The sequence below is a fragment of the Pogona vitticeps genome, chromosome 13, assembly GCF_051106095.1.
Source record: "Pogona vitticeps strain Pit_001003342236 chromosome 13, PviZW2.1, whole genome shotgun sequence".
NCBI classification, from domain to species: Eukaryota; Metazoa; Chordata; class Lepidosauria; order Squamata; family Agamidae; genus Pogona; species Pogona vitticeps.
In genome coordinates this window covers 16,532,761-16,557,417 of record NC_135795.1, presented here as the reverse complement: position 1 = coordinate 16,557,417, position 24,657 = coordinate 16,532,761, and the positions used below count along the sequence as shown (strand labels likewise).

Below are 24,657 nucleotides of genomic sequence, written 5' to 3'. Positions count from 1 at the left end.
CACTTGTGTTTACAGTTGAGAGACCTAATACATTTCCCCACTCAAGAGTTCCTCTTCGGTTTAAATGATGGTTTCTGGTGAAGGATGTGTCTTGCATGCTTGTTTCCTTGACCCACAAGGGCTTTGGTGAGCAACCACTGTCTGTTGCTATTGGTTGCAGATTTCAGAAGGCAAGAGTTCACTGCAGTTACCTTTTATGGAAAGGAACATTATTGCGGAAGGCTGCTTTACCAAAAAGACGAGTTAATTATTTACCCTCGCTGATGTTGGCCCAAGGTTATTGCTTATGCCATCCATTGGCTAGAAGAGACCAAATGGGTTTGCAACGAGATATCAATTTAAATGAGCATGCCATGTACTAATTGAAAGTAGCATAGACTGAGAACTTCAAATTGATTGATGATCTAGCATATTAATATGAAAATTTGCAGGAAGGCTTGCAGAGATAATCAACTGAAACCAAGCCCTAAGATGGAACTTGCATTTAAGCTCAGAAAAACCCGAGAGGAACATGAATGTGTACAGTGCTTCCCCAAACAGGGATCAAAACTGTTTTCCTAATGAGTGTAGACAAGTTGACATTCAGCATTTCAGATGTCAAGGAGTTTCTTTACATTTCCACTGAAGACCAGTATTTGAAATGGGTGGAGACAACTTGCTTCTTTATTCACATTTTGCTTAAGCAAAGTCACGGAAAGCTTGAGCCACCTTGCTGACAACTGTAAAATAAGTCTGTATGAATGCCTTTGGATAACTGACCTAACTAGTGAATACATGAACTGGATTGGCTTGTAGTGGAAAGTTGCAGGCCTGTTTCCTTGGTATGTCCCTCAGATCCACAATTGGATAGTGCACTTTTGTATAATCAGGCTGTTTTAAACTGCAACATTGTCCCCCCTTTTCTGAAAACAAACACTCAAAACCACCAGTTCTTCCCAAAAGGCATAGCTGGTTTTGGCAATTTAATCCCTTCACCTAGGCTCTTTGGACCATTCTGCAGTAGGCAGAAAATCTCATTTTCCAAACATTCTTAGGTGCAGGTCCAGCATAAGAGTATGAGGACGCTGTCCAGATAACTTTAGTCTTTTTTTAATTTCTAGGGTTACAGATTAGACCTCAAATAAAAATAGGAGGCTATTTTTGCAAAAGTGTTCAGTATAATTAAAATGCCCTGCATCTTCACCTTGGTTTTCCATCTGTTTCGCAAAGATGCAAAAAGATACCGAAATGTCTTACCCCATCAGGAAGCTTTCTCTGAGCAGCCCTACTTTGCTCCCAGTGATGTCATAAATTAAATATGAGTTTCCCCAATCGATTAGGATTGCCAAGGAATCCAAGATTTGTCTCATTAGATCTAAGTTTTATTTGTTCTCAGTAATGTCATTATATAGTCAGATTTAATTGGGTTATTAATATTATGTGACATCATTACAGAGAGTGAGGAATGCCTCTAGGAAGGAGGAAGGAAAGCTCAATTTGGGGTGAAAGAACAGCAGATATGGAAATCACGTGGCTTCAAATAGCTGAGCAATTGCACATTTGATGTCTGGGATGAAACTGTTTTTGCTCCAGAAATCAAAATGGCAGGCTTATGGTGCAACACTTGTACGCTTGCAGTTGCGAGAGTGTGTTGTTGTTGCATTCTCAGATTTTATTTTATTGCATCAGGCCACAGAATTTGTAAGGTCATGTCCACAACTTTTAGTTCTTTTCAGAATTTCTCCAGAGCATCTTTTTGTTTTGTTCTACAGAAGGTTATCTCTTTTGATTTGAAGCTTAAGAAACATTATCAGAACAGCCCTTTCCCTTTTCTGCAGTCAGTTTCACTGTCTCAAACATAATTTTGTTTTTCTCAGTTCATGTTATGCAGCCTACTTTGTATTATAATAGATTATGAACCGTGATTCAGAGTTAATGCAAAATTAAATTCATTTTTCTTCGCTTCACCTCAACTGCAGGGAGGGATCTTAAATTAAGAGCATGTTTTTACATCTCTGATTTAAAACCACATCCCTGGGCTGGAATTGCCCTTGTTTATGATGGTGACCTTACTGCGGTTTCAGATAGCACTAAGTGTGCATCAGCTTAATAAATTCTGAAAAGAAATTAGTATATGTTTTTTTAAAAAATTAAAGCATCCCACGTACAATTACTACTTTTCAGTCTGACTAGCAAAGGTCAGCAATAATTGATATTGAGAAAGACAACTTCCGGTGAGTAGTCAGTGAGCAATTGCTAGGCTGGTTGCACCTCTTTTGTGGAAAAGACTTAGGCCCCATGCTTTGATTTGGATTACCAAGAAAAACCTCCAGGAAGGGCACTTGTCACCAATTCTGGAGAGCCACCGACAGTCGGTATGAGCAATGCCGCCCTGCTTCAATCTAAAGCAACTCTTACACTCCTAAGAGCTACCGCAGACACCATTTCTCTGGTTGAGTCCATATTCCAGATCTATAAGTATTTTTAAAAAGAAGCTTTCCAGATGTTTTTCAACTGAAAGTAATCTGGGTTGCGTCATTGTTATTGTTTAGTTGTTAAGTTGTGTCGGACTCTTCGTGACCCCATGGACCAGAGCATGTCAGGCCCTCCTGCAGGCATAGATCTGTACATTTTTGTAATCTTTGTGTGGGAGGGGGGGTATCTTTCATAATTCACATGTATTTTTAGACATTGCGTGCTTGTGCTTTGTTTGTTTCTAAAACATTCCATTTAGTGTTGGTATTTTTTACTTGTTATACTTTGATGTTTTCCAAAAGAAAACAAACCCTATTATGCTAGGGATCTATCAGTGGGTCTGCACACTGTCGAGTGAATTTAAAATCGTAGTAACCTAAAAGGCTGTACAGTGATTTTGACTGGGGACTCTGCATGGGTGACAGCAATGCTTCTTGCTTGCCTAAGTATGAAAAATTCCACTTTAAATCACCTCCTCTCTTCCTTCCACTCTGCCTTGGGTCTCCTGTCCATATGTTTTACAGCTATTCCATTACTAAGAACTCGCTGTAAAAAGAATTTATAGATCAAGTTGTCTCAATTAAAAAAAACAAATTTGAAAATTGGCTTTTTTCCCACATTAAGTAACAGTGCCATTAGCTATTTAAGTGTCAACCTTAGGAATTTCTACGTAAATCACCCTTTGGGAACCAGAGGAAAACCTCCACTCCATTCAGGAGGCTTTGTTTTTATTTCACTTGCACTTTTTAAGCTGGAGTGTTTGGGTGCATCATAGTGCCTATGTGCGGTCTTAAATGCTTGTGAATTCACTACAGAATGATGCAGGAGCTTAAGAACCTACCTTTCCCTGAATGACGTCACTGGTCCATGAGTCCAGTAACGAGTGCCACTCATTTCCCAGGGCTTCAGGCAGGATTTCCCTGATGTTCTCTGGTTCTCCCATCCAAGTATATCTAGCTTCTAAATCAGACAGGGTCACTGTGTTCAGAGTGACATGTAGGTGTCCAGTTGGAGGTGGGTGGGGCTGAATTCTCTCAATGGAAGGTTTTCTTGTGTTTTTCCATTCCCGTCATGTGTGCTTTTTTCTTTTTCTTTTCTTTTATCCCCATTTTAGAGAACTGCCTCATCCTCCACAGAACCTTCTGGCCACCTTGAACTCTTCCTTCAGCCGTAGCGTGATCCTCTCCTGGGTGCGTCCCTTTGATGGAAACAGTCCTGTCCTTCACTACATTGTGGAGCTCTCTGAGAACAGTAAGTTCAACAATCACTTACGAAGACTTGGTTTCAAATTGTTCTTGTCCACTTCTCCCACATTTTTTTTGCTCTCCCGAGGCACAAGAGACACATCCAGCTGTCCTTTGTATCCACTCTCTTTTTTGCAAATACGAGTTATTGTTTAAAAATATATATATTATTTTCTCAGTGAATAAGTTCTTGTTCTGCTACAGTGGGGATTCTAATTGGGAGCTCCCTTTAGCCACAGCTGCTTTTCAGGCGGCTGTAGGTGGTGTTATGTGCCAGGCTTGACTGCCTTGATGCTCTCTACTCCAGAGTGCAATTACACAGCCCTGGAACAGGACTGAATTTAGGGTTGTGTCTGTTCTCGTGGAAATCAGTACTGCAAAGGGCCTCCTTAGCACCAGGGCCTGATTAAAGATTCAAAGCACTGACCTGTCTGCCTTTCTTTACTGTCTGTACATCTTCCATTGGAAGACTTATCTTTTTTTTCTCTTCGTTAGCAGTGGAATTCAGTAGCACACACTCTTCCAGGTGCGTGGTAGGGTACACCTTGGGTTCAGGACAGCTTGCAGTGTGGAGATAACTCTCTTTGACCTTTACATCTGCAGCTACCAGCCAAGAGATGACATGGCAATAGCTTCCCTTTTCACTAATTCCCTCTGCTCTGGTCCTTTTCCTTATCTTCTTCCAAACTTCTGCGTGATCTGGAGTCTCATTCCCAGTAGCAGGTAGAGGAGAGAGTGAACCAAAAGGGAAAAAAAAGTGGATGATAATAGGCTGGAAAAATCATAGTTACTTTATTTCCCAGTAAATTAAGGTGGAACATTCTTTATACCATTGCACTTTCTTCTGACCTTTTCATCTTTACATACTTCCTCTCACTCTCTGCTACCAGAACAACTTGGTTACTTCTGATGCAGTTTTTGCTTTTGTTGCTTTTTCACAGAACCAAAGGGTATGATATAGAAAAGCAGAGAAGCCAGGTGCTGTTTGGGTTTATGTGTGCATGCACACAGATACTTGCACACATCCAAAACACACATACTTATGTGGCAGTTTTCCACATTCACGTGTGCAGAGTTCCAATGTAAATGGCAAAGTCTAAACAACAACAGCCCTGCACATATTGTAGCTCTTAAGGTTTGGCCCACTGCAGTCTACCTTTTTAGCTAAGTACCATCTACTTTAGTAACTGTGATGTTTCTCTGGCCATGTTTTTCAGGCACACTCCAGAATATATGGTAAATATGGCTATTCAGTTTCTAGAAGGTGGGTTTGAACACACTGTTTTGAGCTTCAGATATCATCCAGAATCTCAGGCTTTGCAGGAATCTGTTCTGGAAACAGGGATAGCACTGACAACTGGAAAATATAGTAATTCACCTCTAAAAATCTGTAAGAAGCTCAACAGAGATCTGATAACATCCTACAGAAATTGCTTTGATAATCCTGGAGAGCATGAAGGGATTTTCTGAACTCTCACACGCTGTCAGACAAATCCGATGATTTTAGCTGATGGCGTTGTAATCTACCACTGGCAAGGTCTCAATGCATATCAGATACATGTACTTCACTAATCTTTGTGTCTGTAAGCTTACAAACAAAAAGAGAGACATTCCCAAGAGTGAAGCTGCAGTCGGAGCACATTGTATCCGGTTAGAAAGTCTGATTGTTTGAGGGACACCCTTTTGAGTGACCTGAAGCCCATGACCCAAAGTCTGGACTCTCCTTCTAGATTGCCCTTTGACTTATTCAGTAGTTTTGTGCCAGCTGTCACAGCTTACGTCTGGCATATCTGGAGTGAAAATGACTGCATGTTATACATCACAGAGTGGTTGTAAAAATCAGTGAAGTGAAAAGTACAAAATACTTTTATACTTGAAATGGAAAACGGTGTTCTGAGGATGCTTTCTGTGCAGTGGAGACCATGGTCTCTGCTCAGGTCATCTAGGCATTTGAATGGATGGGAAATAACATCGATCACATCCTCCTTGACACAGGATGTGGTAATAACATGTGGCCTAAATGTCTTTGAGAGGGGATTGGATAGATTCCTGGAGGAAAAGTCCATCACAGGTTACAAGCCATGATGGGGATGTATAATATCCAGGCTTAAAAGGAAGGTGCCTTAAAATGCTAGATGCAGGGGAGGGGTATCAGGAGACAGGTATCTAGTTGTCTTGTGTGCTCCCAGAGGCATCTGGTGTGGCCACTGTGAGATACAGGAAGCTGGACTAGATAGGCCCATGGTCTGATCCATCAGGGCTCTTCTTACGTTCTTACATATAGGGCCAATTTTATTTAGCATCTAGGATGTGTGAATGTTATCATGGGACAGGCAGGACACTATCATCCTGTTTAAACAGGAGACCCACAGTCCTGACTCACAGACAGTCTCTAAAGCCACTCAGGCTCTTATAGCACTGTGGGCTTTACTAGAGGACATTGCTGCAGTCTGAAATTCCCCTGAGATGTGCAGCTTCCTCAGAGTATGAATAAGACGCAAAATGACCACCATCTGTGGAAAGCTGTGCTACAGAGCAAATAGAAAAAGATGACAAAGCTCTGGTAGTTCAGATAGCAGAGGGAGGTCATATTGTTGCATGCTCCTTCGCCATTAAGAAAAGCCCGCTAACAACAACTCATTGCATTAAGACATTGGACTGGCATATCAGGCTTTGCTAAAGCTTTCTCTGTGATGACATTGTCCCTGTATACTACGCACAGGCATTTTTAACAGGAAGAAGCATTTAAGAATAGAAGCCACACTCCAGTTCTGAAGTAGACCAGCCCAAGTCCCTATCCTTTTGCTCCAAGTTTCAGCAGTGTGTGGATTGATTCCTGAAGTGCCTAAGTCTAAAGGCACTGAACACTGCTAATCAGAGGAAGCAGACAAGTCAAATACCTGTAGTGTGTTTATGGCATAGATTCAGAGGGTAGATTATGATACCTTATGTGGTTTGTCATTTGGGGTCATTAAAAGAAAGCTCTTAGTTTCCTGCTGCCATCCCAAATTTTCCTCATTGTATTTAAATATTAATCCTTTCCTGCTATTAAAAGTCCAACCAACTCTAGCAATATATGAGCACTTCCCTTCCGTTTGTCTTCGGTCATGGTCTGAAGAGGAAACGGTGTCAGAAGAAAATGCGTAGAGAAGCGTGCGTGTAAAACCTTTGGAAGCATGCAATTTACGAGTGGAACCACAGCTTTCAATTTTTTGTTTGCTGTTATGGATTTTCTGTCTCCTGTACTTCAAGTCAGCTGTCGTGTCAGGTTTTCCTTGCCCGCATTTCTGCATGGAGGCGGTAATTTCTGTGCATTTTTCCCTGCATGCACAATTCCCCCCTCCTTTCACCATAAATGCTTGCTTCCATTGTCTCCTCCTTGAGTGTTGTTGTCATGTTTGTTTCCTTCAGTCACACGGGGGCCTTTATTTACTCTGTCCCTAATTTTACACATGCTTTCCATGAACTCATTTCATTGTCTTTGTAGTTTTTTAAAACTGTCTGCAGTGATATAATATGTGTCAGGCATTCTAATCCCTGTTTGCTGTTATGCAGATAAAGTCTATATGTGATTTCCCCCCCAGTTGCCAAGGGTATATTTGCAGATGTGATGTTGTGGAGTTTTAATATTGTTTGGGTTTTTCATCAAGAAGTCTAATGGAACCTTGACTTTATAACATGTCTGTTGCTAAATGGTATCTTTTGTTTGTTCATTGTTTTCCCCCATTCGATTGTTGAGGATTGAATGCCTGCCGAAGAATTGTAGCGTATACTGCACATATTAAAAGTGCGTGCATTTTGAGACTTCATAAGAAAGTCAGCATTTGTAGGGACCAGTTATTTGCCTCCCAAACTGGCTAATCACTCGGTTTGACGTAGATTAAAATGCCTTTTCTTCAGTGGGATGAGGCAATAGGAAAGCAAAGCAAAGTGTACTGCTTATGTATCTCCCCACACTGCTTAAAGCACTCTCTGAGCATTTCACAATTTAATTATGTAAGCTACACTTTGCCCCGCCCCCCACAGCAAGTTGGGCACTCAATTTACTGACCTCAGAAGGATGGAATGCTGAGTGATCCTCAAGCCAGCTACCTAGGATTGAACTCAGGCTATGAGCAGGAGGTTGGCTGCAGTACTCCAGTTTAACCACTAGGCAATGAGCAGTGTCCGAGAGCACAGATGAACAAGAGTATCCCAGGTATTAAAAACAGTAATCCTGTGTATTTTTAGTGACCATTAGCTATCACTGGCATAATCCCATGGGGATATGTGTATGTCCCCCAAGAACCCGTGAGTGTTTCCATGCCCACTGCTAAAACAGGTGAGAATAAGAGGTTAAGAAAGCACAACAACATTATAGTGTAGATTGAGTATTGGACTGGGACTTGGAAAATCCAAGTTCTAGCCCCCATTGAAGCATGAGATTGAGCCAGAGTTCACTGGAAGAGAGGTGGAATATAAATAGAAGGAAGGATCGAAGCACATCACAGTATTGACACATATTGTCTGCTTTCACCTGTTGTATTTTTTATTTCAAGTCCCAGAGAGATGTATTCTGTGACCATGTATCCTCACATTCCATCAGAGGAACAAGTGCTTCCTTTATTTTTAATTGAATAATGTCCTGTGATAGCAGGCCGTTACCATTTTGAAAACTGGCAAGTGCAAAGTGATAGTCATTTCAGACACTGCTAATTGTGGCAAACGAGAGACCAAGCAAAGCCTGAGAATGAATTCCAAGGTAAACCTGAAAGAGAAATACTATCTGTTCAGTGCAATAGAGGCTCATTTAATCGCATGTCCGAATGCTTCTGTTGTCATTATATGGAACATCCCCATTATGGTCACTTGTGTATAGCAAGTGAGCATAATCCCCAAAGGAAAGGGAAATTGGTGTTGTTAACATTTTTGTGGAATCCCTTATATTCTGGAAGCAAAGTAGAAAAGGGAGACAAAATTGGTCAAACATGCAGAACTTTCTTGTCCTTTTTATATTGTGCAATGAGCTACTTTGGGGGGTCAGCTTCCCCCATTTCCCATGTCTGTCTATCTCAGTGTTTATATATCTGCTTAAGGGAGGAGCAGGCTTTTTAACGGTTTAGTTTGACTGTCAAGAGAAGACCTGCTATTTAAATTTTAAAGGTACTCTATGAACTTGCTGAAGCCTCAGCTTCATGAGGAAGCAAATCTTCCCCCTCAATCCCCTTTTTTTCTGTGCAAAGCGGAATGCCCAGGAGATGAATAGGGTTCGTTTATATTAGTTTTCAGTTTAATCTCTCTTCCTGCCAGATCTTTTATCTTCTACCAAGAAAAGGGGAAAAGAATAAATAAAGTATTCTACAGATGCAGTGTATAAACAGAGCACAACCCTAAGCTGGTGGAGAGATTAATAGGCTCAGTTGTTGAATCAAACTGTTCACTAGATCGAACGGCTTGGGTTAAGCACTCTCGAGCGGTGTTTATACTTGCGGTAAACAAATGAAACAGAATTGCTCCAGGAAACAGACTGGTGACAATTCGTTCATTTATGGACATCCAGAGTTCTAGTTAGTGTCTGCTCTTCCATTTTCTTGATTAAACCCCTTCAGGCTGCTTATTAATTCAGCCCAGCCTTCGCTTCTTGCTTCCCATTCATTTTTGTTATGTACTTCGCACACCAGCAAAACAAATGCTCTTTTGATTCATAACCAAACATCTGAAAAAAGCAAATAAATAATGGCTTAAGGGGCAATCTCCACTTTATAAAGTGAAAAGGGATATGGATGTATTTACTTTATTCCAGCCATGTATCACATAGCGTTTTCATCATCCAGATCAGTGTCTCATGGTGCTTTGGGAAACCGCCCCCAGTATGCTTGTTTAAGACTTAAAGTTTGCCACATTTTAATAATCATTGTAATACTTGCAATTTACATAACTGCTTAAGACTTCCGTCCAAGTGATATATCTCACCAGAATAGTTACATTTGGTGTTACTTGGTCCCAGGAACACGAGTGCTCATGTTTTTCGCTCTTGTTTCTACAATTTGGTGTGCCCATCACTGGACAAGTGCAGCATAAAATGACTGTATGAATGTATGAGAAAGAATACAACAGATGGAACTTTAATTTCCCTGTGCATGATACTTCCCAGTGGAGTCCGTTCTTCCATCCAGCTGCCAGCCATTGAGTACAGCAGTGATGTGCATGCCTGTATGAAGGAGCACAAGGCTTGGAACTGTGGCCATCACAATAAGAGAAAATCCAATGTGTGCCCTGGAGGAAGTAGGGAACACTCAGCAAGAAGGATGCTGCAGAATCAAGGAGAGAAGCAGCTGAACAGTTTCATAGAACTTAGTTATATTTAGAGAACATCGGCTGAAAATGTATAAAACATTCAGTTGACAATTATCCATACACCAGTTTGGCTTGGCAATTAGGACTGAACCAGTTTTGTTTACTGGCACCCTCTTAGATTAGTTCTGACATTACCATGGCAGAGACTCCAGCCTGTATTCATTCATGCACGGATATCTCTGTTTATTAGATGGTGTATCTTTCAGCAGTTTTGCAGAGGTTTTAAGAAAAGACATTTTTGAGATTAGTGTGATTTACTGGAAGCAGAGTGGAAACTTCAGTCCAAAAATTCTGTGTGGGTATATGCAAACACTCAGGCTTTATGGAATATTTTCCCGAGCACTTAGACTATCTTGCTAACATTCCTGTATTTCGCTATGTCTGAAATCAGGCTTTTTCCTCTAACAATATTATGTTGAGTATCTAAAAGATGTAGCCATTCTAGATTAGCTAGTAGAATGTTCCCAGAGAATGTTAATTTGAGCTAGCCAGTAACCTACTGAAGTGGTGATCATTTTTTTGTTGTTGTGAAGTTTCCCAGATAATTGGACATTTTGGGGTAGTTTCTTCTACTTCCTGCATAGTTAGTAGGTTTATTATACTGACCACATAGGTACAGATAGAGTTAGATGCTAGAATGTAATGCCGTTTCCTCTTGGTAGCACTTCTAAAGTTGTTGCATCATTTGAGAGCAGAACATGACAAGAGCTAGTAACACTGCTATCTTCCACAAAAAACAAGCACTGTTTCATATTTACAAAAGTCAACATGGTGCCAGTGTTCCGCCAAATGCTGTTATACTGACCTATCTTTTGAAGACTAACATTTTTCGCATGGGTTGCTGCTGCTAAAGACCCCTCACTGCTCTGTCACTATCACCAATTAATTTAAGTCCCCCCCCTTTGTTATTTCAGCCAATCAAGGAGAATGTGCTGAATGTGGTATATTGCAACAAAGGCACCTAGCTACTGAGTGTGGAGGAATTATGGCTTATGGAGTTGATCTCAGGATGGTAACATCTGTAAGGTGGTCAAAGGGTTAATTAACATCAAATTGGTAAAATCTGTAAAATGTCCCTGCTGACCAGTCTAGGCATGAATATTTTGGGAGAAGTGGAGCACCGGAGGGCCATTCTGAGATAAGCAGGTTGAAGAGAACATCCTTACCTTGGCATGAGTAGGGGAAATGGAATTTTGTTAATGATTAGCATTCACACCTAGAATGTGGTTAATTGGTCTTGACTGGTATGGCTGAAACCAATTAAAAGCTGCCTGCTGATGGGTGGACACTTACAACAGAACTGCAGGATGATGGAATTTAACGAAGGTGGTTAGTTAATTCCATTTCATCCTTCATCTTGGATCATCACCATGATTTAATAATGCTGTTGGCTATGAAGAACTCTACATGCTTGTAAGTATAGTTTAGAAAGTTAACTTTTCTTTGTTTTCTGTGGGGATAGCCTCATTATGTTTCGAGCTCTGTAAAGTTGCTTTTGCTACCAAGGACAGATTTTGTAATCACTGCTGAATTGGAACTTTTGTCTTATGTCTTGCTACTGTTGCTTTTAGTAAAATATAAAATTTTACCTAAGCTATGGGGTTGTTTAGATAGCTAAAGGGGTTGAAGGTATTCTTTCCTGTTTCTGAGGGCACTTGGAGATTTTAAAGGAGTTTGGGTTGCTTACGTTCTGTGCAGGGTTGATTTGCAACCAGAAGCAACAACCTGCTTTTGTGTGTTTGTCCCTTGAGCACCCGAGAGTAGGAGACTCAGTGTGTGCTAAGGAAGGCAAGGGGCCCTCAGGAGGCCTTTCCCAACCATTAGTGCACTGGCCTTCGGGATCGAACCCAGCCAGCCAGGCAAAGCAGGCAGTGTGACTGAATGGTCAGCCGGTCACCTCTGAGTAACCCCTGGGTAAATAAAAGTTTTCCCCACACTCAGTTTTGACAACTTGGTGACACGACTAAGGCTAAAGAAAGTTAAATTGGAATCAACAGAGTTCTGCTTCCTGGATGAGGCTCATTGTGATCTAGCCAGTTAGGAGGGTGAACCTGAACAAAGCCTTGTGCAGCCAGTTACAAAAGAAACAACAAAATGGTTTATGCTATCTTAAAAACGAACACGGTTTTTCTGGATTGTCGCCCATGTCCTCAGATGCCACAGTGGACTATACAAAAGCTTATATCAAATAAGACTTGTTATTCTGTAAGGTGGCACAGAGCTCCTGTTTTTAAGTTACCGAATATAGACTAATAAAGTTATTCCTTGGAAATGTCTCCTTTAGTTAATGTTACCCAAATAGGAAATCACTTTCTTGCCTTTTGCGGAGATCCTAAAATGTGGAGAGTGCCTTCTGATGCTGATCTTAAAAATGACTGTCCCCCAACCGAGACACTGTCTCTCTTAGCAACAATAATAACCCCATCTTTGAACAGAAAGGTAGACAGGTGCTCTCTTGAGACACTTCTCATGTTTTCACTCCTTGGCGTAGTTGCGAGTAAGATGCAGGCAGTAAGGAAACTCAGTATGGGGAAAAAACACGCTGACAGCAGGATAGCTTACAGCATTGCCACCAATGCTATTTTACTTTGGAGAATTCACTGTTGGAAATCTTCAGACTCAACAACTTTTTCAACCTAAGTAACACATAACACGCCCATACACACATCCAGGCACAGCAGAATATTTTTTTGAGGCTTGCAGCGATGAGTTGATTTGTGCTCAGAAAGCCGCTCATCCGTACCTGCCTGAAAGCTGAGGGAAGGTGATATTCCAGCCTATCTGTGAATTTCATTAGATTCCTTCAGCCAGAGCTACTCACGGGTGTGGTGTCATAAATGGACTGCCAAACAGATGGGTTGAGAAATACACAGCCCATCTGTCTTTATCATGCTCATTTCCTCCTTTATTAAAATGTTAATGAATATAGTTTTTATTTATTATGCAGTGACATGTGCACCGTCCCTTTTCAGTGAAGAAATGTTCAATCTGATAAATCCTCTGAACAGATACGGGAGTGTTCTTCCTTTCCCCTACAGAAACATAGCTTGGAAAGTCTTCTATAACTGCCCATATGTTAAAATGACTCTTATACCTGGTGATTTTTATGTTTGGATTTAATGTGTGGCTTTTTAATAATACAGAAAGTACTGCCATCACTTTTGTGTCGGTTCTGGAGAACCTGCAATCCCACTCAACTAATTATTTTGGAGTTCTTTGTTTTATCATGTGAGGATGAGACAAGAAAGTACAGTGTTGATGTACCTAGTAGTGTCAGAAGGATGATAGGCCCACCAGGGTGAGATTTGCAGGCTGAACTGGGGAGCCTTGCGGACTAGATTTCACCTCCACTTTAGGTCCAATTGCTTGACTGGTTGATTCAATCCAAAATACACAGCAGAGCTAAATTAGTATACATAGTCCCTAACAAATTGACCCTGTCATTACCTATAATCCATCCTCCATCTATTCCACAGACAGCCACATCCCTTTCCCCTGGATTTCTTCCTTTCTAAAATATAGCAATGCCTCTACTAAGACTTGGTTATGATTACTGAGCTTTAAAACAAAACATGCTGGTATTTTTTGACCCCTGATTTTGCACTGAGCCCCACCCACTGCTCAAAGATGCCTCCCCCAGAACATGTTTGGAATTGAATTTGGACCTTGGGGTGGAAGCAGTTCTTCACCCTCTATGCAGATCACCAAAAATAACATATACCCCTTCAGTCATATTGCCACAGTGGAAAGGATTCTGTTCAAAGTATGAATAAAGTAAATGGAGCTACAGGCACAGAGGAGGGCTAAAGAACCTATGCCAAAGGCTTCAAAAAAGAAGGGATTTTGAGCTGGAATTTGTAATAAGGGAGTGGTATTACATATACTGTATTCCGGGAGTGAGACTGCAACTTTAAGAAACAAATTGAGAATGAGATTTTAGAGAAAGATTAAAAACTGCTAGAGGACCTGGGTATTTTCCACAAAAGGAGATTTTGAGGGTTATGAGATTATTTCACACTTTTGAACAATTCAAATATTCCCTCACGACACATGTGGAAAACCAAATAAGCATTGCTTGGTTATGCAGGCTCAAGTTGTTTTGTATGTAAATCTGTCTGTAGAGCAGTATGTTCTTTCTTTTTAATTCAGAGTGGTCAAAAATTGCATCATAGGCTAATAGATGAAGGATTTATCCCTGGTCTTTAGGAAGGGGCATTCCTTGGTAAAGAAAATGCAATAATTATATAGGTGTCTCCCTTCAGAAAGAGAAACAGTTAATTTATGACCCTCTTTTGTAGTAAACAAACAGATAAATGAACAACCTCTGTCACCTCCATTATCAACTGCATTCAGACAGGGTAGGACTTGAAGAACACTACTCATAGTTTAAAGTGGTAATGTCAGAAAACAGCCTTAAGAAGATTAAGGTTCTTCAACTTAGAAAAGGATAGCTGAGGAAGGATGTGACATGGGTATGCAAAACAATTACAAGGTGGATTAAAACCTGAATTGTAATTTGGTTTTAATCAGTTTCTTTATGAAAAGGTTTCATTGCTGATGATGTCATTGTAGTTAAACATTGTTGTCCAAGTGAAGAAAAGATAATTTTTCCAAAAGAATAAATGGTGCCTATGTTATTAAAACGATTCTTTCATTAAGTATCACAGAGTATCCTCTTTGCTGGCTGCTTCCACATTTATTTTAATCAGCTAAGCAGTTGATTAATTGGTTGCAAGAAAGACTGTTAATTGACTAACATCCCAATCCTAAAAACATTTGCTTGCAGTTGAGGGCCATTGATTTGAATTGAGCTTTTTTCTTCTCTGTAAATGTGTTTAGTATTGGGGTGTAACAGCTCTGCCTCCTTTGTAATTAAACTAGAGCCAATGAGGCTAAATCAGTTTGCCAAGTTCCCTGCCTTGATGGGTTTATGGATTGACTTGTAAGAAACTGTTGATCTGTGGATAGGCCTAATTTGGAAATCTCAAATAGGAAAGCACTGTTTCACTTTGAATACTTGTATGCCTTCTCCTGTGGGACTTAGTGCTACACAAAATGATGGTGAGGCTGAAATATAAGCTTTAGAAAATTGCAGGGACATAGAAATAGTCCCTGCAATTTTCTTAATTCTCTCAATGACTTCCAGTGGGTCATCCAACTCTGGCCAGATTATAATTCTGTTCTTCTTAAATTATTATTATTATTATTATTATTATTATTATTATTATTATTATTATTATTATTATTATTATTATTATTATTATTATTATTATTATTATTATTATTATTATTATTATTATTATTATTATTATTATTATTATTATTATTATTATTATTATTATTATCATCATCATCATCATCATCATCATCATCATCATCATCATTGTCGTCGTCGTCGTCGTCGTCGTCGTCATTCATTCATTCATTCATTCATTCATTCATTTGATTTATATCCCGCCCATCTGGTATATTCTACCACTCTGGGCGGCTACCAGCAGACATATACTCATTAAAATACAAAACCATAACATTAAAGGAGTTGCAAAGCTATTTGTCAGACAGAAGGTGCTTGATTGGTCACACTCTGATGGCATTTTTATTATCCAAATTTTATTTCTCTCCACCAGATTCTCCCTGGAAAGTGCACCTCTCCGACATTGATCCAAAGATGACCAGTATTACTGTGAGTGGCTTAACACCGGCCCGAACTTACCAGTTTCGAGTGTGTGCAGTTAACCAAGTGGGCAAGGGCCAGTACAGCACAGAAACGAGCAGGTACAGTTAAACAAAACCCCATGTGCTCTCTCACTATCAGTTAACCACACTTCTCTAGCTACAAGTTGATAAAACCAATGGGCCTCATTGCTTCATAAAAACAGCATTGTGCCGTCAAGTGGATTCTGACTTATGGCAAGCCTTCCCAGGGTTTCCTGCATAGAAAGTAGTGGTTTAACAATCCATCTTTGGGGGCATTCTAACACCATATAGCATGACCAAAGCCACACGGCCTGACTTGGATTACAAACCACGCTCCATTATTACAGATGCTCCAACTCAACGAGCTATCCAGCCATCTCCAGTACTATGTATCATTAGCAAATGTTCATTTTCCTAGAAATTCCCTTCAAAAGCCATCAGAAACTGTGGCCAGCAATTTATATTTCATTATCAGAGTAGTTTGAGTGCAAGGAATTATTTTGTTGCAGTTTGTCTATGTGTGTGAGAAACAGAGAAAGAGAGAGAGATTATGGAGATTTGGAAGGGCCAATAAATATGTTGCATAAACACAAATTAAGAGATATACAGTACAGATCCATTCTGTTGATATTGGAAGCGTAAACCCAATGTTTTAAAAACATTGTAAACTAGCAATCAGATTTTTTGTTTTTACACAGAACATTATTATTCTTGTATACAAGAATTTGTTTGAATGCAATTTGTTCTTAGTACAGTATGTGTATTATTCTTTCAACTCTAGTACACAGTTGGGAATGTAAGGCATATCTATGTCAGAATGAGTGTGTGGTATGAGTGAGCATCTACAAAATTGTTTTCCCTCCATTTTTTGATCATCTGTTCAAATGGCTGTAAAATATCCTTCAGGTATTGATCTGCTCCTGTGTGGAATCCCTATGCATAGCTTCCTGGGGACTTGGCACCATATACGTAGGTCCTGAGATCTAGATAGTTGTTTGGAAGGCAAGGTGGGAAACATGGGCATCTTAATTTTCTGAGGTGCATGGAAAGAGCTGAAGGAAACAATTTGAATAGCATTACAGATTCTGGGCCAGTGTGTGGATTCACTGAGGCTTGCAGTTGTTTCAACAGAACGTGGCAAGCTGGAAGATTCAGATAGAATAAGCTTACCACAGCCGCTGTCTTCCCTCTTGCTTGTTTAACTGATTTTCTATTATGTTGATTTGTTACAACTATTTCAAGCATGTCTACAGTCGCTGGGCCATGTTTCTTTCTAGTTAGACCCCTGTAAACAAAAACTAGATTGCCTTTAAGTCAGGATGCAAGCAGAGGCCTCTTTACCATTTTCCTTCCTCTCTGCCTTCACCTAGGCTGATGTTACCAGAAGAGCCACCTAGTGCGCCACCTAAAAATATTGTGGCGAGTGGGCGGACGAATCAGTCCATTATGGTTCAGTGGCAACCTCCTCCTGAAAGTGAACATAATGGGGTTCTCCATGGCTACATCCTACGGTAAGTGGCTTTCGCCTACCCCTAAAAGTGTGAAATCTGGCACGAAGGCTAAGAACAGAGCTCCAGCATCACATGTTGTTCTTTACAAGTCTGCAGAAAGTATATTATTAAATGAACCACTTCTTGTTTCCTCCAATTTGCTATAATCAGACTCATTCTGGAATTTCCCGTGAGCTTTTCTTGAAAGCAAGTTCCTGGATTCTTAAAATCTCTAAGGTATGGCAGTCTCTTTCTTCGCCTTGGATCTATACTGAGGCTGCAGAAGTGTTCTTGACCTTTGTGCAGCTTGATGGCACTCAAGGTAGCAGCTGGAGGGCTGGAATATAGGAAGCGGCCTTCTATGAGTCCAGCCACTCACTGGTTTTTCTAGCCCAGTATTGTCTACATTGTTTGACAGTTTTGCCCTCCAGATGTTCAGCCAGGATTCCTTCCTTGCCCTGCCTAACGAGTCCTGGTATTCTCCCATGGCTTTCCATCCAAGTACTGACCAGACTGGACCCTGCTTACCTTACCTTCTGAAAACAGGCACGACTGCAAGTGTTCAAGGATCTAAGGTGAACAAAGAGAAGTGAATAGTTCTTGAAAAGACAACCAGGTCGCAATGCTACATTTTCAGGCTGGGTCTGGATGTACTCCAGGAAAAATCTGGCATGTTTCCTATTTTTAACGCAGCTGTTAATTTCTGGATAACTCTAAGAAGACCCCAGTGACATCAGCCATTACTACTGATCACTAAATTACTGCACAGTATATAAGCTCCACACCATATTCCACAGCCAGTATGGCGTAGGGATTGGATAAAATGTTGGATCTGAGATAGAATGGGCCATATTTTTGAATCTCTGTTCAGCTGCAAAGATCAGTGAGTGATTTTAAGCCAAACATTCTCTCTCAGCTTTAACCTACACCACTGTTGCTAACCTACCAACCTACTGCTGTTGGTAAACAAGAGGAAAAGAGACAGCACTGTACAGAGCTGCTTATTACTGTCATTACCAGGATAGATTTTTTTTCTTTAGAAAAATGTGTTGTTGATTGAATAGGAACAATATTAAAATGTTTTTGTGAAACTGAAAATGCTAGGCACTAATTAACTATTTTATTTCAAGTGTGGGAAGAATGAATGCGTTCACTGAGTCATGCAGTCTGCTGCAGTGTCACTCAAAACAGCATGCCCAAATATCATGAATATATAGTTAGAATGGTTCCTGATAACACACTGATGATGGAAATCAAAGCTTTTCCCGGTTTGACCACCAGTGTGTTTAGTGGCAGTGATATATAACAATTTATCTTAACCACTGTTTCAAGTTGTCAGGTAATAACCACAATGGGCACTTGTATGATTTAATAAATGCACTCAAACTGTTTTCACACTGAAGGTAAAAACAGTTCGAGAGAACATTACAAAGATCTAGCTAGCTTTTTCACTCTGTCTTAATTAAGCATGGATTTCTAATGAGCCAACTTGTGCCTGTCTTTTGAATGCTAGGAAATAGGGCATGCAAATAGCATGTGGCAATTCTGAGTTGCTTATCTGACAGTGCTGCCTCTTAATGACACAGAAAATGACTGTACCTTAAGTTCTGACAGTGTCATAGGTTGCTATACAGATAGACAGCATCAGGCAGCTACTCTGACAGTTTCCCACTTAGGCAGCACCAGACACCTGTAACACAAGGCAACTGTTCTGATGCCAGTTTTGTTAGAGTGTATACTGCCCTTGCGATGCTCACCAGGCAAGTTAGCTTCATGGCAAGCCAAGGAGCTATGTTAGGCCACTGTGAAATGTTACACCAGGCTGATGTGGTCGATGGGAGCATGCTCGGAACATAAAATAGACAGCATGCCTTGCCTCAGGATTAGATGGTTCCGAATTACTGTTATCCAAACAGAGTCGTTCTCTCTGCTGAGAGTGTCACCGGCTTTGTTTGTTTGCTCTTTGAAATTAAAACCTTACTCATGGTCACTCAAAGCCTGACCTTGAAAGACACATTGCAGATAAGCAAGGCCTGTTACTGAACCAAGCGTCGCTGATGAAGGAGCAGGCTCCCAAAGTCTGCTTTCATTTCAGCTGGAGCGGTAAGGCGGTGAGCTGCTTGTTGGTTTCTGGTGGCATCAACTGTCAGCAGCCGTTTTTCTTTTCCCAACTTTGCTCTTCACTGAAGCATGCAACTGAGAGTTGACACACAGTAGCTGCATATTTAAAGCAAGAGACGAGCAAGTATCTTGTGCCTGCCAGGCACAGATCTCATCAGACTCAGAAGTAGACCACCGCTCTGTTGTCCAACTGCCGCAACACCTGAAGCTGTACTGAACCTTCAGCTACAATCCTTGTCAAAGCACACCGTGGGGCGGGAGAAACACCGCAAAAGGACATGACATTTTCAAACTGGTCATCACCTGCTCCACTTCTTCCCTGCAGGGAGAGGTAGTATTTATAGGACCAGGATCTCACTAAGCCAACAGCACAGACACACTAGAGCTCCCCACCCTTTGTGTGCTTTGAGTGAGAAACACAGGGCAAAGAATAACATGGTGCACAGCACTCGCCGGTGCCTTCGGCCAAATCGTACCTTTGGTCCAACCCGTCCGGCATTGCCAAGACAGGAATGGTAGTAGCTCTCCAGGTTCTCGCATCCTCTGCTTTCTGGTCATTTTTATAAAAGAGGGAGAAAGAAAAGAGGGAGACCAAACTTGGTACCTTCAAGCATATGGTCAGAAAGGAGAACAGAGTGCATCTGGGAGGTAGAAGGAAATGTTGAATTTTTGTCTAGACTTAGGACTTACGCTTTCAGGTCTTAGCGGACTAGTCATATTAGTCTGTGGTGTCTTGCAGCAAAACAAGTAAATAATTTTGTGGTGCCTTAAAGACTAGCAAGTTGTTTTTTTAAATTATTATTATCATCATCATCATCATTATTTGCGGGGGGTGCTGCTTTTGTGGATTGCAACCTCTTATTCTGTTGAAGGGGTCTCCATGCGTGTGAAGAAATGGGCTACAGTCCACGGAAGTTGATGCCAAATAAAACGTGCTGGTTTGTAAGACACCATCAGACTCTTTACTTGTTTTGTTTCTTCTATGGTTTTATTGTAATAAATACCCAACCCGTGTGTATTGTAAACTGACACATGCACCCTTTCAAATACCTAGTTCAACTTGAATAATCAAGTCAAATCAAAGTGTGCTGCTTTTCTTCTTAAAAGGACCCATGGTGGCTTACATCATTAAAAAGACAATATTTAAAAACTAAAAGCAGTAAGTATATAAATGTTGAAAAGAATTAAAAATTATAGAAAAACAGTAATTAAAATAAATACTACTAAAAAGACATTTCAAAGCAGCAGAGTATACCAGTCCATTCAAAACTAATATTAGCCCTGAAGGTCTCGTAGCAATTGAGGTGTATTGGATCCACCAAATCTGCAGCCTCCCCGGGAATGCTTTCTGGGGCGAAGATGTTGGGAGCAGAGTGCTTGTCTGTTTTCACTGGCTTCCTTAAGTTCCACATGTACTAAACCAGGCATTCTCAATGTGGGTCATATGACTCCCTGGGGGAACCCAGGTACCTTTGAAGAGGGCCACAGACTGGAAGCAATTCTTCACACACCACCTTATAGGGCTTGTTACACAAATTATACAATGCTGATTTGGCCAATATTTCTTTCAAATTCTGTTTATGGCTGTGGCAAACAAAAGTTTGAGAACAGCTGTACTAAGCCAACCATGGGGAGCTTTTTCTCCATGGAGATTCTAACGAATTCCGGGCTGGCAAAGGGGAAGATGCAGGGGAAGGACAGAATTCATTTTTCAAAAAGAACTTGTTTTGGTAGCCAGTTGCATTTCGATAACTAAATTTTTTCAGCTGGCTGCAGTGATTGTCTGTCTTTTCTAGGTATCGCCTGGCAGGTCTCCCTGGAGAGTACCAGTACAAGAACATCACGAGTGCAGAGATTAACTACTGCTTGATAAAAGACCTGATCATCTGGACCCAATATGAAATCCAGGTGGCATCTTACAATGGAGCTGGCCTGGGATCTTTCAGCAGGGCTGTTACCGAATACACTTTGCAGGGAGGTGAGCTTTGGTCTGAATCGCTTCTAGCCTGTGATTTTGAAATAGTGTTGGCAGTTTGCAAGGGGGATATTTTCTGAATGCTCATGGGCTTACGCTGCCTCTGGCCAGACTGCAGAATTGGATGAAGTTAAATATGGGCAGGGAGGGAAATGGGCGATGATAATGGGCTGTTTTCTCACAAGTACATGAAGAATATAATCTGCGCCACTCGCAACTTACCATACCCTGCGTACCATGCCAAACAGTTGATGTTTGTTGCTTAAAGAACCACTGTGCTATTTTCATGCAGCCTTTTGGTTTTACATTCATTCTATCTTGTTTGATCATTCCCCATTTGTACCTTCTATGTGACTGCCAATACATTCAGATACAAAGGCATACCAGCTATGATTGGTGTAGAAACACAACAAGTTTTCAGAATTCTTCACGAAGAACAGTTTGGCTAATTAAAAATAATATGGAACACAAAACGTTGCACATTCGTACATAGGTGATCTTACTGGGAGGATTAAAAAGTGTTGGATTCACCCTAGAATAGGCCAAATGAATATTTAAAAAACTTAAATGACTACATTTCCACAGTTTTAATGGGCCTTACTCTAAGCAGACTATGCCTGAATCCAGAAGTAGCATTCTTCTATTTTAGTCTTAATTCCTTAGGTCAATAAGGAATGGTGTTTTAAATACATGGACTGTTTTAATTCACTAAAAATGTCTCTAATCAGGAAGCCGCATTATTGCACTAGAGACCAGAAGCTGTTATCTCTACCATCCACTTCCTGGGCCATTGTGTTGTTCACCATGTTTTTCACAATGACTTGTAGAAGCCACAGACGAACTGAGAGAAGCACACACATACATACCGTTCCTCATGAATTTTAAAGCAGTAACCAAAATGCAAGGTGGCTGTACTAGGTCGAGGATGGAAGGGCTGAGGCCTAAGCAACAGTCAGAAGTGAGCTAAGGACTGAACCAGGAATTGGACCATGTCTGTGGTTAAACTTGAGAAGCACACAGAAACATGCCAGAGTTATGAGCTCAAACGATGGTAACAACATCACACAATATCAAACAAACTGCATTAGAGCAAATTGCTGAATGTGTTGTAGTTGGCTGTGGCTGGATAGCTGAAGTCTGTTTTTATCTTAGTGCTTCAGAATGGGCTCAAAAAAAGTTCAAGCCCGAATGGGAAATTTTGTTGAACCCTTGACAAGAAAGCCTTGGTGCTCAGAACCACTCTAAACCCTGAGGATGCCTGAAAAGTTCCACATTGCTGTTCTGATGGTGCACAGTACAGGGCAGGCACTAGTAAAGGGTCATTTCCTCTTGTTTTGTAATATTTTCATCTTTCAGATAAAATGGTTGCTAAAATCTAGCTTAGTGACTCCAAAGTTTGGTGTCCTTTTTGACCTCATTGCTCTAGGATACCTCCTAGACTTCATCTCTGAAAACCTCTTGCTACTTAAAATGAAGCTGTCACTCTTTCTGAGAATTCCCCCCAAATTGCAGGCCACTTCTGAATTTTGAGCAGTAAGCAGCGTCCTGGCCTTTGCTTTAGTGGGTTGTAAAATGCAAGACAGCTATTAAAATGTTCCATTTGGGATACAGTACATCAGTTACTTCATAATCAGTTACGGTTTTGCAATACTGACTGGGAATAAGTGAGCAATATTACTGCATGATAAAATTCAGTTTACCTTGAGAGAAGGCTTTTGTTTCTCTATTTTGGAAAGTGAGAGAAGAAACACAAGTGCCATGTGATGGATTAGTGAACTGCCGACCCTTCAAAGCACTTACCTAGGTACAAGATCAGCTTAAATTTAACTAGGGAGGAGTTGCTGTTGTTGTACATGCAGAGTAAACAATATGAATGGATAAGATAGTGTTTGATGGTGGCTGACTGAGGGCATTTGCCTGCTGATGCCCCAAAGTACAGTATTTTGTTCTACAGTGGTCCAGCAGAGAATGTTAACCAGAAGGATATATAAATCAATGTTTGTCTCACCCTTGCAAACCAAGGAAGCGGAACCACAATATCATTCTCCTATCTCTGTAAGAGGGCAAAGTATAGTGTGGAGTTCAATAAGAGAAAAACAAACAAACATTTTTGCACAAATTAATCAAAATGGCACAAGTAATAGATTAGAAATACTGGTATGGAAGTCTCAGTCTCTCTCTCTCTCTCTCTCTCTCTCTCTCTCATTCATTCCCCATAATTAGCCATTCCGTGCTTGCTCTGTGTATCTGTGCTTTTCTTTTCAAAAGTAAGGGCACTAGTTTGGGTGGGGGGGGACAGGTTTTATTTTTCCATACAATTACAGAAATGATGTCAAGAAGAAAAACTAGCACTCTGTTGTGCTGTCTCCTACAGGCAGGGAATCCTTCAAATTCCTCACTGAGGTTTCTCATCCAGTTGAGACAAAAAATAGATGCATTTGGGAAAAATCTTTACCTCCGCTGTTGACAGTGGCATACTACCATCATTAATGACAACTGCAACAATAGCAGTGATTCAGTACATCAGTTCTGCTTTGGATTTTCCTAGAGGCATCAGCTTGCCTATTGTAGGAAGTAAATACATGGCTAAATGAATGTTTGTTCTGGCCTTGGCACAGATTTTTCTTATTTTCTTTATACCATATAGCAATGTAACATCTCTGGCCTGGTTTTGTACAGTGCATTGGAAGTACAGTACTGTAGGATACACAGGGCAAGCATATAGTGGATTTACTTATAGAATGATTCTTCTTAAAGTACACACAGAGAGAGACACATATATAAACACTCTTACATAAACTCAGGATTGCCTACAATTAAAATAAAATAAAATATAGTGCTGCTGTTCTGAAGAGAGTCTTCCATAGATGGAGCCAAGAAGTTCTACTTCCCAGTTGCCAGAAAGCAGAAGGGCCTAAAGGTGAACCTCTGATGATGACTTCAATGATCAGCAGATCAATATGGTGGTTGGCAGTCAATCTATCAAGTAGCTGGCCCTCATGCCATGCTTTTGAGGTAAGCTCCAGCCCTTTGAATAGCGAATAGAGGGACAGCAGAGAGGTTTGAGCACTGATGAGATGTGAGGCCAACACCCATTTCCAGTCCATGGCTTAGAAGTTGTGCTCTGAACTAACTGCAATTCACGAACCATTTTCAACACTCTGCAATATCCACCCTATTTTCCCCGTGTGCTGCATGAATAAGAAAGGAAAGATCAAAACTGAATACTTCTGCCTAATCCTAGGCTTAATCTCTTTAAAAGTAGGTGTGGAATTATATACAGTATTAAAATTCCTTGGAAATCAAAGCTTTCCAGATATTTGCCATGTTGCCTTAAATT

The 24,657-nt window shown here is 40.6% G+C and overlaps 1 protein-coding gene across 6 annotated transcripts in view; it reads left to right on the top strand.

Moving 5' to 3' along the window:
* Positions 1 to 24,657, top strand: part of SDK1 (sidekick cell adhesion molecule 1) — a 574,835-nt gene that overhangs the window by 371,830 nt on the left and 178,348 nt on the right. For all 6 annotated transcript variants that reach the window (XM_020802390.3, XM_020802389.3, XM_020802388.3 and 3 more), the window contains 4 exons: positions 3,569 to 3,705; positions 15,662 to 15,809; positions 17,102 to 17,242; positions 21,139 to 21,320. In XM_020802390.3, the coding sequence (XP_020658049.3) occupies positions 3,569 to 3,705; positions 15,662 to 15,809; positions 17,102 to 17,242; positions 21,139 to 21,320 (608 nt within the window). The remainder of the gene's footprint in view (positions 1 to 3,568; positions 3,706 to 15,661; positions 15,810 to 17,101; positions 17,243 to 21,138; positions 21,321 to 24,657) is intronic.